We start from the raw sequence: 12883 nt of genomic DNA, 5'->3' as shown, positions 1-12883 counted from the left end.
GACCAATAACATGTAAGGAATTATTAACAAAAATTTTTTGTTCAATAATCTTTTTCATTTTAGTAGAAATAGGGGTGTTAACATCATGTTTACTAATTTTGAAAGGGGAGGCCTTTATCTCGATCCCTTTACAATTAATAATAACTGTATCAAGGGGCAAATGGGTAGACCGAGCAATAATATTATCTTCTTTAACAATTTTTTTTTTTTTTTTACCATATTCAAATAGTTTTCTGAAATATTTTTTGAAACATAATAGTTCTCAACAAAATTAAAAAAAAAAAAAACAAAAAACAAAAAAAAAACAAAACAAAACAAAAACAAAAACAAAATATGTTTTTGCAATTCAGGCATTTTTTTTTCTTTCCATTTTCTTTTAACACGGTCTTTTTCAATTTGTTCAAAAATAGCATGATAAGTTTTTCTCTTTTCCTTCTTTTTTGTAGACTTAAATTCGTCAAATAAAGCGACCATGTCAATTTCAAAAGCTTTGTTTAAAACTCTTAGTTAGGTATGGATAATAAGGGTTTTGAAAATCAAGAGCAGTAGGGGCTTGAAAATCAGAAGCAATTGGAGACCCAGATTCTATCTCTTCTTCTTCTTCAATGACATGCTTGCCATGTTTAGAAGGATGTCTCGTTCTTGTAGAATAATAAGCAGTGATTACTTAGGAGTTATCACTTGCAACTCTTTTTAGCTTTAAATTAGGTTTTTCAAAATTCTTCTATAATCATTGAGATCTTGATCTCATTTTGAAATATTTTCAGAAGCAGTAGATCCAGCAAAAGAATGTCTTCCTTCATTAATAATTAGAGGTTTGCTATTACCAAAATTTATTTTGACAGTTCCATCAAGATATTGTTGAATATGATCAAGATTTAGTTCATCGGAAGCAAATTTAGCAGGCTAAGCTTCTTGTTCCAACAACCATTCCTTGGAAAGAGTAATATATTTCCAATAAATCATTCTTGAGATTTGAACCCTAGCATCAGAAGTGGAACATTGGATTAACAAAGTTTTGTCACTAGTATTTTTTTAGTCTAGCATGAGGATTAAGATTAGTTTTTAACAATCTATAATAAATGTGATAATGATAGCAAGAGGCTTGCTACCTTCATCCATATCATAATCAAATGTCAAGATATTTAAAGTTATAGCTTAAACAATATTAGGATAATCCAAAGCAAGAGTAAGATCAGGATAACAATTAAAATAGACAGGACCACCAAACAAAGATGAAGTAATCATGCCAAAAAAACTAGTATGAAAATCTTTAAATCTAGCATCTCTTAAGCACAAAAGCACAGAAGCATTAATACCTTTTCGGGTAAGAGGTTTAACAGCGACTTGTACCAAGCCAATATGCAAAAAACTAAATCCTTTAGCAACAAAGTCATTAATGCATTTTCTATTAACCTATCTAGCAAACCACAAAATTTATAGTTCATTATTAAAAAACATGTAACCAAAGATTTATTGAATATAATGCAATTATACCATATTGATTAATAGAAGGAGAGGTATATACACTCATGCTCAATTTCATGCTCTTTCCTTCTTCTTTTTTATTATTTCTTTTTATTTTTTTCACTTGTACCATATTTTGTCACATATATGTGATGAGTTTAACTTTTATATATATCATATATTTTAATTATGAGTGACTTCTATCAATATTGATTCAAAACAAAATGGGACCATCACTATTATATACAGGTGACATAGTCCCTTCAATATTCATGAAAATATTTGAAAAGATGGGTAAATCAACAAAGTTTTTATTCTTTGAAAAGTCCCGCTCGCAAGAGAAAACTGGTTCTAACATCAAGAACAAAGTCCAATTTGCATGTGATGATGATGATGATGATGATGATGAGTGCATATCCACAATACTACTCGCACTACAATGCATGTCAACAAACAATATTGGGGTGGATCTAACAACAAAGTTGGACGTGTCGCTCCATATAGTAGCTTAAGTTTCTACCCTAATACATCTTTGGTTACATGTCAACTGTAAATTTTTCGTTTGCTAGAGTTGGTGAATAATATATATATATATATATATATATGTTCAAGCTACACTTGATGTAACTTTACAAGAGTTATACCTTTTTCCCACCGTAAATTTCTAAGCAATCTAACAGTATAAAAAAACAATATTATCCACCTTAGCTTACTTAATTAATATAGCATCTTTTAGTTTTCTCTCTCTTATTTATTTGGAATAACTCAATTACATGAATGCGTTTTACTCTCACATTTGCTTCTTCCCAAAACTAGTCTCTAAACTACTTAAGAAGAAATAGCATCATAACCTCCAAAACTTCAAGAAACTCATGAAATTTCTCCTCTTGCAAAGATTTGGTCAGGCCCAACCTCTCGGCACCATGTTAGATCATCACTCACCTTCAGCCTAGCCGCTCGCCACCATTATAATTAGGTATTTGGGTTATTGGTTTTAGTTAAGTTTAGAAATTGCACTATTCAAATTTATAGGGAATTTGAATCTCATTACCGATCATGTTCTACATATGTTGCAACCTATAAATAGCATTTAGGTAGATATATTAGTTTATGCCTATTACAGGAACTCTCTCTCTCTCTCTCTCTCTCTCTCTCTCTCTCTAAAAACTTTGATTGAATACAACTTTTAAAGAAATTGTTAGGTTATATATTGAACACAGTTAATTTATCCAATTACCCAAATTAATTAATTAGTCAAGTTACATGCAAATCAAATTAAGGCACAATCAAATTATCAAACTAAATTAGAGTGCAGCAAAAAATAAGTTTGACATGGCGAATTGATCACAATGGGGAAAACCCTTACAGGAAAAAACTCCACTTAGTGAATTTCAAGTCACCACTACCAAAGAATCCATTAATCAAGAATCAAGCAGTTACAAGTACAAAAAATCTTACCCCAACCGGCCTATCCCAAAGCACCTTCCTACAGTAGAATCTACTAACCTATACCAATATCAACTCCAATACTCAATTGGACTTGTTCTTGAAGTGGCTTCTCCTTTGCATGGATCCTAGTACTTGACTAACATCACAACAATTGTTGATTGTTGTAGTTTGCCAAGGTTATTCAATCTATGCTTAAAGATCTAGAAGCAATTTTGCACACAACTCTAGGGTGCACAAAAAGTTGCGACAACCTCTATTAAGTGTGTGTATCTTTTTGTGTCTCTCTGTACATCTGACAACAGCTATAAAATGTAGCTTTTATATGCTTTGGAACCCTGGTACATAAAACCCATCATGGGCTGAATACTGTTATTGGAATTCGAAATACCCAAAGCTCGATAAAATGACAGGCGTTAAGAAGGTATCGAGGTTCATTAAATCTCAATAAATTGACAAGTATCGAGCAAGTATTAATGTCTATAGTTTCAATTTTTCTTGAGCTATTCCATAAGTGTTATTTTGTCTTCAATAATACTACTTGTAAATTATTTTTAATGTCTTCTTAAACACACTAGAAACTAAAACTCAAATACACATAAAGTGTGTTTGTCTGGGGATATACCAATTCACAAATATGACTCTTAGAGCATCAGCACTAGGGAATGCTAATGCCAAATATAAGGGAAATTTGGCATTTCAAGCCCCAAAATGCTCTGCATCAGGGAATGCTAAATTCAAGTATTGCAAATTTTTTTGCAATACTGCTACAATGCAATTCTACCTTTAGAATTGCACTATAGCACAATTCTAAACTAAATATTAATTTTTTATTCCATCAGTTCTCTCTCCTTCAGTCCTCTCTCCCTCTCACTCCCAGTCTGTCTCTCCGTCTCCCACTCCGTGCAAAGTCCCTCTTTCTCTCATCTCACATCTCTCTTTCTCGTTCAAGGCTTGCATCGGAGCTGGGTTGGGTTCGTGGTTTGATCTGGGCATGGTGGTGGGTTGGGATCGGTCGATGGTGGGTTTGGATCAGCGTGGATTGGCGGGCTGGGTTTGCTGGAGATGGCTCCAATGGGTTTGACAAAGGTTTGAATTGAAAAGGGTGGGTTGCTGGAGATGGCTTTGATGGCTTCAATGGGTTTGACAGAGGTTTGAATCAGAGAGGGTGGGTTGTTGTGTTTGACCGTGGGTTGTTGTGTCGTGCTTGGTCGGCAAGGTTTGGTTCGTGCTTGGTCGACGAGGTCTTGGTCGTGCTTGGTTGGCGAGGTTTGGGTTTTGCGTTTGGTCAGCATGGGTCACGAAATGGGGTTTTTTTTTTTTTTTTTAATATGGGTTTTTGTTTCGGTGGGATTTTGGTGGGCAATGGGCAGTTGTGGCGTGGTGGGCATGGTGGAGGCGCGGTGGTGGTGATTGGGCAGTGGAGGTGCGGTGATAGAGGTTGAGGGAAGGTGGAGGAGAAAATTGAAAAAAAAAAAAAAAAGGCAAAATATATTTTATTGCATAGATATATTATTTTAATAAGTAGAATAAGAAAATAAAAGTTTGGGATGCTGAAGGTATTGTAAAATGACATAATATAATGATAAAGTGGTTTTTTGAGATGGTAAAATAAAGTAGAATTAGAATTTCGAGATGCTGATGCTCTTACAATCTTCCCTTTGGCAATTTGTGACAAACCAACAAGAGTACATTGAAATGACTAATGGGTACACCGTTTGGACCTTCTTCAACCCTTTAGCCAACCCAACAACCCCTTTCACAGTCTCCATCACCGGCCAAGAAAGTCACGTAAGCCCGACTTGGCGTACTGCCAAACCTAACACTCGCAGCTGGAATAACTTGCTGAGGAGCCATGTCAATGTCACGTGGAGTAGTGACTAGTAAGTCAATATCTTAATTGTACCAGAATTTTTGATGTATTGTTTTGATGCTTGGTGACGAAGGGTGCTTTATAAAAGCGTCACAGAACCACTTGGCTGCATAAGTGTTGGCTACGTGTTATTTTGAGCAACAATGAGATTTTACTTAAGGAGGTCCTAGTTGTTTGACACATACATATGTCGCGAAAACCCAAACGCCATGATAGTGTTTTTTTTTTCTCTCTCTCTCTATTGCTGCATGGATAAGCCTACCGCCTGAATTTTCACAAAACGTCAGTTTTCGCCAAAATTAAGATGGAATCTTTTCTACGTTGCTGGACGACGATGTAATTGATCACTCCATGTTGAGAACTCTTCGAGTTTGGCATACTAGCATTTTTGGAAGTCTCTTTCGTTAAAGAATAAAGTTAAGTTTTAAAAAAAATTAAAAAGGTTATCTTATTTATTAAAAATATAAAAAAAAAAATGTTCGACTATTTATTTATTTGGTGAAAAGTGAGATAAAAAAAAATGAAATTAACAAAAAAAATTAAAAGCTAAAAAAAGAAATTAATAAAAAATTAATAAAGTGCTTCGGATTGAAAACGAGTAAGACTATTTAATCCAATCAATAGACTGCATGTATAGATTTAATATATATATTTTCTTTTCATAAAAAACCGAAACATTTTCATGAGGATTAACTAATATGAAATTCATCATCATTCTACTAAATTTTGTTATGCAATTAAGGTCCCCCATCAGCAGAGCAGGGGTTATGTTAGGGAGCAAAAGTGAAAATGCTTAAAGTGTTAACAATTTGAGTGATAATAAATTCATATATATCCTATGATACTAAAATTTAGAATGCATGGTTGCAGAATAAAATGGAGTACAAAAAAGGATATATTGAAAAAACAAAGAATAAATTAATTGAAACATATGAAAACTAAAATTGATTGGGGTGGGAGTAAATTGAACTAATGATTATAAATGGGGGTAGTACAAAAACATTATATATAAAATACTAGCATATTTATATAGAAAATGATAAAATTGTTGTCATGAGGTTCGGATGTGGTTTCCAATATAGGTGGGGTGGCCTAGCATTCTCCTAGAGATCTTGGCCTAGAAACCTTGTCAATTGACATTTTATCTACTACTCGACAATGAGGAATTTTTAATTGAATAGAATTGACTTCAATGATTAATGCCCTGATGATTAGAATGGGGAGAGCAATTCAAAATTAAAACCCAGTCTTTCCTGTTCGTTCATAAAATTTCAAAATCTGTTGTTCCATGAATAACTGTCTCACTGCCATTTAAACTAAATTATGGACAAGGTTTTTTAGTGGAATAATACTAGAGATATAAACTATTTTACAAAAAATTTTATAAACTGTTAATGTGGTGAGTGATTATTAGTAAATGAAAAAGTGATATTAATAGTGGACCTAAATAAAAACCAATAAGAAGTTAGGCACATCAACATTTTGTAAAAATGTTGTAAAATAGTTTGTGTCTATAACATTACTCTTTTTAGTGATGACCATTTCCTGACAATTTCTATTTTACTTAGTGAATAACAATGTACCTTCCTTCTTACATCGTGAATGCTCTTGTTGAAGCAGGAAAGAATGTTCTACCATAGATGAATTGAAAGCTTACCAATAAAGAAGCATCTAACTTAAATTTAGATGCTAAGATATTATGCTCTTCAAATACACGCAATAGTGAATGTAATTTGATTCCTTTACACATAAAATTATGGTACTCACAGTTCCTGCGGTTATAAACAATCCAATTGGGAGAACGGATAGGTAAGAAAAGTTTTTTTTTTTTTTTTTTTTTTTTTTTTTTTTTTTTTTTTTTTTTTTTTAATTTCAACCTATGACGCATACTCTTGATGTTTATTATTTATCATTAGATCAAGAGACATCGATCAGTTTTTTGTTTTAACCAATTATCGAACCCCAAATTTCTTATTTGATCACAAATTTTTTTACCAATTAAGTTAACTAAAACATACCATAAAAAAGAATTTAATCCAAAAGAAGATCTGTAGCCACTAAGTTATACTTTGTCAATTCTTTTCTTCTTCTTTTCTTTTCTTTTTTTTTTTTTTTTTTGGAGGAAAAGGTAAAAAATACTGAATTAATCTATATTTTTGTTTAAACTTCTGACCGTACATATATGGTTTAGACTTTAGGTTACCACTTAGATTGGCTATGATGTTTAAGGACCCATTTGGACTGAGAAGGGAGGGTGAGGGAGTAAAGTAGAGTTGATTGAAAAGAGACTAATTTTGGATCAATTCTACTCTACTCTCTCTCCCTCCCTCTCAATCCAAATGGACCATAAAATTAAGAAGTTGAAATCACTATTATAGCCATCTTAATTTTGTAAAGTTTAAATATTTGGTTTCTTGACCTATGCCAAAACCTAATTGTTTTGCCTTAATGATAAAGATCAATTATCATTGAACAAACGTTATAAGTTAAAATTCTAACTACCATATATATTAACCCCAAAAAATATATTTGCGAAGATGTTCTTGGGTCAGGGCTAAAGCTGATGGTAGTATCACCCTATCAACGTCATAATTTTCTCTAACCTTTGAAAAGATTAGCAAGATTTGTCAAATATCATTCTCCTGAGTCCTGGAAGCAAAGTTTTGATTGCTTTTCCTGTACCAACCAAATTCATTACTAGTTATTATCTCGTAATCATGTGAATGCGAAGACGCCTATCAAGGTGTCCAGCAAGTAACAGGTGAATATGAAAGCCCATCTCTGAACAGCATTATTTTTAATTTGGGATTGTTTATCACGTGTTTGCTCGGTTGGCCTTTGGTTTTCATGCTCCTAACTAGTATGAATGAATACATTCCACTCGCCAATAATATATATGGTATTAGCTAGGGGAGTTTTTGTAGCTTGTTGAATTTTTTTCTATGTTTTTTGAGCAAGTAGCTTGTTGAATTCGTGTCATATATTCCTTGATTGTTGATACAATAAATTAAGTCGAGTAAGCACGGAACTGGTGTCAATAGCTCGGTCACCCATTGACACTGTTAACTGTTGCGCTTCCCCTTTAATTTGAACAATAAAATAATATGACATAAAGCATCCAGCAATAACAATGAGATTTTATGGTGAAGAAAGACGCGAGCTAATTTTTCCTCCTCAATTTAAGAAGGAAGATAGGTTTTTTGGATTAATTTTTTGTTTAATTTTCATTAATGTATTTAACCTATTTAGATACCAATCATATCCTAAAACATAGGAGCTAATCTGAATACAAATAAATAACAATACTAATCTATTTAAGAAACCCTATTCTATCTCAAACTAAATTCAAATAATTTATTTACCATCCAAGTGATATCATGATCCTTCTCCTTTTTGTAAACGTATAGCGGGCTTACTTCTGAGAATGAAAGATCAGAGGCTAGCTCTTTTCAGTCTTGGGAAGTGAACATGAGTGGATGAGTGAGCTAGTTATGATTTTTGCTAGATTTAGAGGATCGATTATATTGATTTGATTTATCTTATCCTCAGGATAGTTACCACCAGGCTTTATGTGATGTCTAAGAATTGGATAATCAAGTTTGACGAGCTATTGGAGATTTGGAAATCCGGAATCTGAAGGATGTTTGGTAGAAAAATTTGAGTAATGTTATTTGGATGTTTTTTATATACGTGTAAATATAAAAATGTGTAAAAATATGTATAAATTTATTTAAAATATTCAAAAAATTACTTGAAATATCCTACCAAACTGGCCAAACTAATTAAGACGTAATTTGTACTGAAAAGAGGGAGAGTCAGAAAGAGAAAATCACTGTTAATTCAGCTGCCACAATAATTAAAAATATGATTTAAAGAAAGAAAGAAAGATTGAATTGTGATTTTAGTAGCATGCACACTTGGGTATAATTGGTTTTTCCTACCCTTGAATCATGTACCCAATAAGCAGACGTGCCAAGGTGGGTCATGAATACCATGTCAGTATGTCACCTAGTAGTATTTCTCAAGGCTTGTCTCCTCAACCCTACAAAACCCGACCCCTCATATCTATGAGATCAGTAGTTAACTTGGACCACAAGAGAAAAAGGTTACTGTATAAGCTGCTGGAAATCATTAATGCGTTTGTTTTGAGAAGTTTTAAAAGTCAAAATCCCTCCTTTCATGAGAATTATGCATTTGTTTTGATTGTTTACTTACAAAAGAAACTTAATGGGAGGTGAGCTCACATGTAATTTATAAGTCATGACTAATGACTCATGAACTCCCAACACAAATAGCTAGGAAAGAGGGTATAGGCATACACCCATGCGGCCATGCCCCTGTAGTAATGGGGAACTGGGTATAATTATTGCAATTGGAAATCACGTACACACAACAAGCCAATTTCATCCTGAGCATCCCTAATAGTCTATGTTGAAGTAAAAGGAAAATATTAATAAGTGTCTTTAAAATACTGGTTAAGAATTCATTTTAGAAAAATTTTGACATTATTCTTATAAAAAATGAAATAAATTATCAAAACATTAATAATTTTTTTTTCTTTTTTCATAAAAATTTTCTATAACTAGATTCTTAATCAATACCCTAAGGGCACTTGTTAACATGACCCAAAGTAAAATATTCTCTATAATAAAAAATAAGACAAAAAAATCACTCCAATAGATTTTCTCCTATACTCAAAATTTTCTTGACTCATGAACAATAACTCATCAAGTCTGATAAGTTACTGTTCATTCTTCAATTTTTTTTTCTATTATAATAATCAAGGTGTTAAATAAAAAAATATCCAAATATATATATATATATATATAAATGTTAAAAAAATAATTAATGAAAAAATAATATTTAAATAAGATAAAAAATCTATCGAAAAATATATTTAAAAAAATTGATAAATAAAAGATAAAAATTACTATTCATTTTCCATTTATTCATTTTCCATTCGTTACAAAAATTTAATAAATTTGCTAAAGATGCTCTTAAAAGCCCACAATGTCACACCAACCCAGAGAAAAAAAGGGCAAGTAAAAAACACATGTATTCATATTTAACTATTGCAAGGCTCTACAGCACACATTATAAACATTCATTTAGGAAAGGACTACGGCACCAACAAAAAGATTAAAATAGACAAAGCAAAAGCTTATTCCCATTCCCTAATCCCCGACACATTTTCACATCCTTCTTAAGGAAAAAAGGAATATATATTCTTCTTAACAAATTAACTCTCTCACTTCAACTGCATTTCTAACTTTCTGAGTAATTTTAGTGTCCAATTCATCCTTAGATGCCCAAGCTAGCTAAGCTGCTGATGGTGCTGTTACATACTGAACCGCACCAGCCTCGGAAAGAGCAGCCAAGAATGGCTGCATTTTCACCTCTTCACCATCAGCCACCTCTACTGGCTTTTTGTAGTCTAATGATTCATCGTTGTATATATCCCACCACTTCTTCACAAGCATCTTTATGTCCTCTCTCTGCATGTTCTCTTCTTTCCCTGTATACCTCCATGGCTTTGATCCCTATAATAGTCTCACAAATCAAAAAGATTAGACTCTATATATATATATATATACACATACATATACACTAACCAAACCCAACAATAAAATTGATCTATATGAATAATATATGATATAGAAATACTCACCGCTGCACAGTAATGAACCACTTTAATTTTGTCAAATTCCACGTTTTCGGGATGACGCCACAACATAGCAAGGACAAGATTGTAAATTAAAGGGAGAGGCTTGTAAATATTCCTAAAGTACATGTTCAAGAAGTCCTGCAAAAGCAAAGTTAGTATAAATAAATCACAAATTTTAGCACAATCCCAAAATTACTAAGAAACCCATGAGCAATTAACCATATATCAATTTCGCAATACGTACCTGCTCAGCAAATGTGGTAGGAGTGGTGATTTTGACAGTCTTTAAGAGGTCATTATAGGTGTAGAAACTGGGCTCAAACACGAACATTCCAGCGTTGAAGTAAAGAGAAGGTGGCTGGCCCATCTCAGCGGGCCACTTGACCCTGTCAGGGCACTGCTGGCAGTACCCAACCTTGTATTGTGGGGTGTGACTCCATGTTTTCTCACAGAAGCAATCCATCACAGCATAAAAATGCCCATCAGGTAGATCAAAGAGGTGGTCAATATTGTCAAACACCTGAATGTCTCCGTCCAAGTAAATCATTTTACTATACTCCACAAACTGCATCCAAAAGCAACATTAACATTAATGATGCAAACAAAGTCCACACGAGTCTCCCATCCCAGATCGGCACGTGTTAGCACCGAGGAGAACCACAATTACAAAAAGAGTGAATGTTCTGTCCGGATGGGGCGTAAAAACAACGTAAAGTAGTGATATTATTAGGTACGTACCTCCCAAATACGGAGCTTAGAGTAGTTGATGACATAGTAGGCCATGGCGAACTGGGTCTGATTCTCAGGCGGGTAAACGGGTTCAATCTCACGGACTATGCAGCCCTGGTACTCCAAAATCCGACGGTGCTCTTGAGGCACGTCGGGCAACACTGCAACGACTAAAGGGTACGCCGTTTTGACCTTTCTCAACCCTTTGGCCAATCCAACAACGCCCTTCACATAGTCTCCATTACCAGCTAGGAAAGTCACATATGCTCTGTTCAACATGGTCTGTACGGGCTTGCTAAAGCTAGCTGGTTTCACAGCAGCAGGAACTAGCTCAGGAGCCATTTCAAAACCCAAAAATAAAAAACTCAAACGCGAGGTTGTGATAAGCTTAGAATGAAGGTTGTGTGCGTTTATGTTTGTGAGTGTGTGTGTGAGAGAGAGAGAGAGGGTTTGGTTGCTTTGTGTGTTCGGTGGAATATGGCTATAGACTTGTGGGAGTTTTTTGTGTGAGCGGTGAGAGAAGAGGGTGTAAGAGTATTTATAAATGGAAATGAGCTAGAAATTTCGACCAAATTCGATGTGCATATTTTATTTTTTTGGGTTGATCTTTGGGCTGTGTGACTAACACGTGTCTTCAATGATGATCCAACGGTGGTTGGTGGGTCATATGAACGTTCTGGAATGTGGGGGCCTACCGCCTACGTCAATAGTACAGTAGCTTTGGAAGAGACTAGAAATGTCTTTAATTTTAGTATATGGTTTGTGAGTCTGACTCGGTGCATCTCACGTACGAGACTTTTTTTTCCCTAAAGTAAAAGGAAGAGAACGTGCGAGAGGGGTTTTCTTCTTTTTTTTTTTTTAAGAGATAAATCATAGAAAATTTATCATTGAAGAAAAACTGTATTATATATAACTAGAGCAGCATCTACACGTACAGAATATGCTAATCAATTAGATAAAAATAACCTTTTCAAAAAAAAAAAATAAAATATAAATAAAACAGATGCTTTTAATTACGGTAAAAACTACATTTTCATTTTTATATTTTCACGCGATTTCCACTTTGGTATTTATCTTTTATTTTCATTGCTTTTAGTCCCTATTTAGAAAAACGCCCATTTATTTTAATCTTTTCCGTCAATGTCCTAACAACAAAGTCCTACATAGCAGACGGAACTATTAAAATAATAAAAAAATTATTTTAGCATTAAAAAATGCCACATCAGCATCTAAATTTTTTTAAAAAAATTATTAATTTTAACTAAATAAAAAAATTAAAAATAGAAATAAAAACCAAAAATCACATTAATTGAGAAATCCAGATCTAAGTGTGTCTTGAACAAAAACAATAAATACACAAATCCAAATCTAAGAATACAAAATTAAAATTAAAAAATCACAAACCCAAAAAATAAGAACAAAAAATTAATGATGGACACAGAGATCTCACAAGAGTCACAACAGTTGGGATTACATTCAGCAACAGCAACAACAACGACAACAAACTGAGTTGGTGTTTCATTCTAAACAATGCTAGCATTGCCTGCTGGTAGTTCTAAGAAACTCGAAGACCTAACAGAGCCATGAGAAATTAGTGTCGACACAGAAGAAAATAGAGCCTGAAATCACTCATACTGAGCTTCAAAGACTAAGGCCCGTTTGGTTAGCTAACTCAAAACAACAATTTTCACATTTTAAACAAC

The 12883-nt window shown here is 33.4% G+C and overlaps 1 protein-coding gene across 1 annotated transcript; it reads right to left on the bottom strand.

Moving 5' to 3' along the window:
- Window positions 1-9823: 9823 nt before the first annotated feature.
- Window positions 9824-11703, bottom strand: LOC126709412 (galactinol synthase 1). The gene is made up of 4 exons (XM_050409638.1): window positions 11190-11703; window positions 10696-11016; window positions 10455-10589; window positions 9824-10326 (listed from the first exon to the last, which is right to left on the bottom strand). Exons 1-4 carry the CDS (start codon window positions 11520-11522, stop codon window positions 10105-10107), a joined length of 1011 nt encoding a protein of 336 aa, XP_050265595.1. The 5' UTR covers window positions 11523-11703; the 3' UTR covers window positions 9824-10104.
- Between the last annotated feature and the right edge of the window lie 1180 nt (window positions 11704-12883).

This window comes from Quercus robur, chromosome 12 (genome assembly GCF_932294415.1).
Source record: "Quercus robur chromosome 12, dhQueRobu3.1, whole genome shotgun sequence".
NCBI classification, from domain to species: Eukaryota; Viridiplantae; Streptophyta; class Magnoliopsida; order Fagales; family Fagaceae; genus Quercus; species Quercus robur.
This window is presented reverse-complemented; position numbering and strand designations above follow the sequence as displayed.

What these genes read in the sequence shown, in the direction of transcription:
- LOC126709412 (XM_050409638.1), bottom strand. Translation starts at nt 11,522, where the DNA reads ATGGCTCCTGAGCTAGTTCCTGCTGCTGTGAAACCAGCTAGCTTTAGC. An exon ending in CTACCACATTTGCTGAGCAG is followed by an intron (nt 10,590 to 10,695) that starts GTACGTATTGCG and finishes TTGCTTTTGCAG; the next exon opens with GACTTCTTGAACATGTACTT. An exon ending in TGGTTCATTACTGTGCAGCG is followed by an intron (nt 10,327 to 10,454) that starts GTGAGTATTTCT and finishes AGACTATTATAG; the next exon opens with GGATCAAAGCCATGGAGGTA.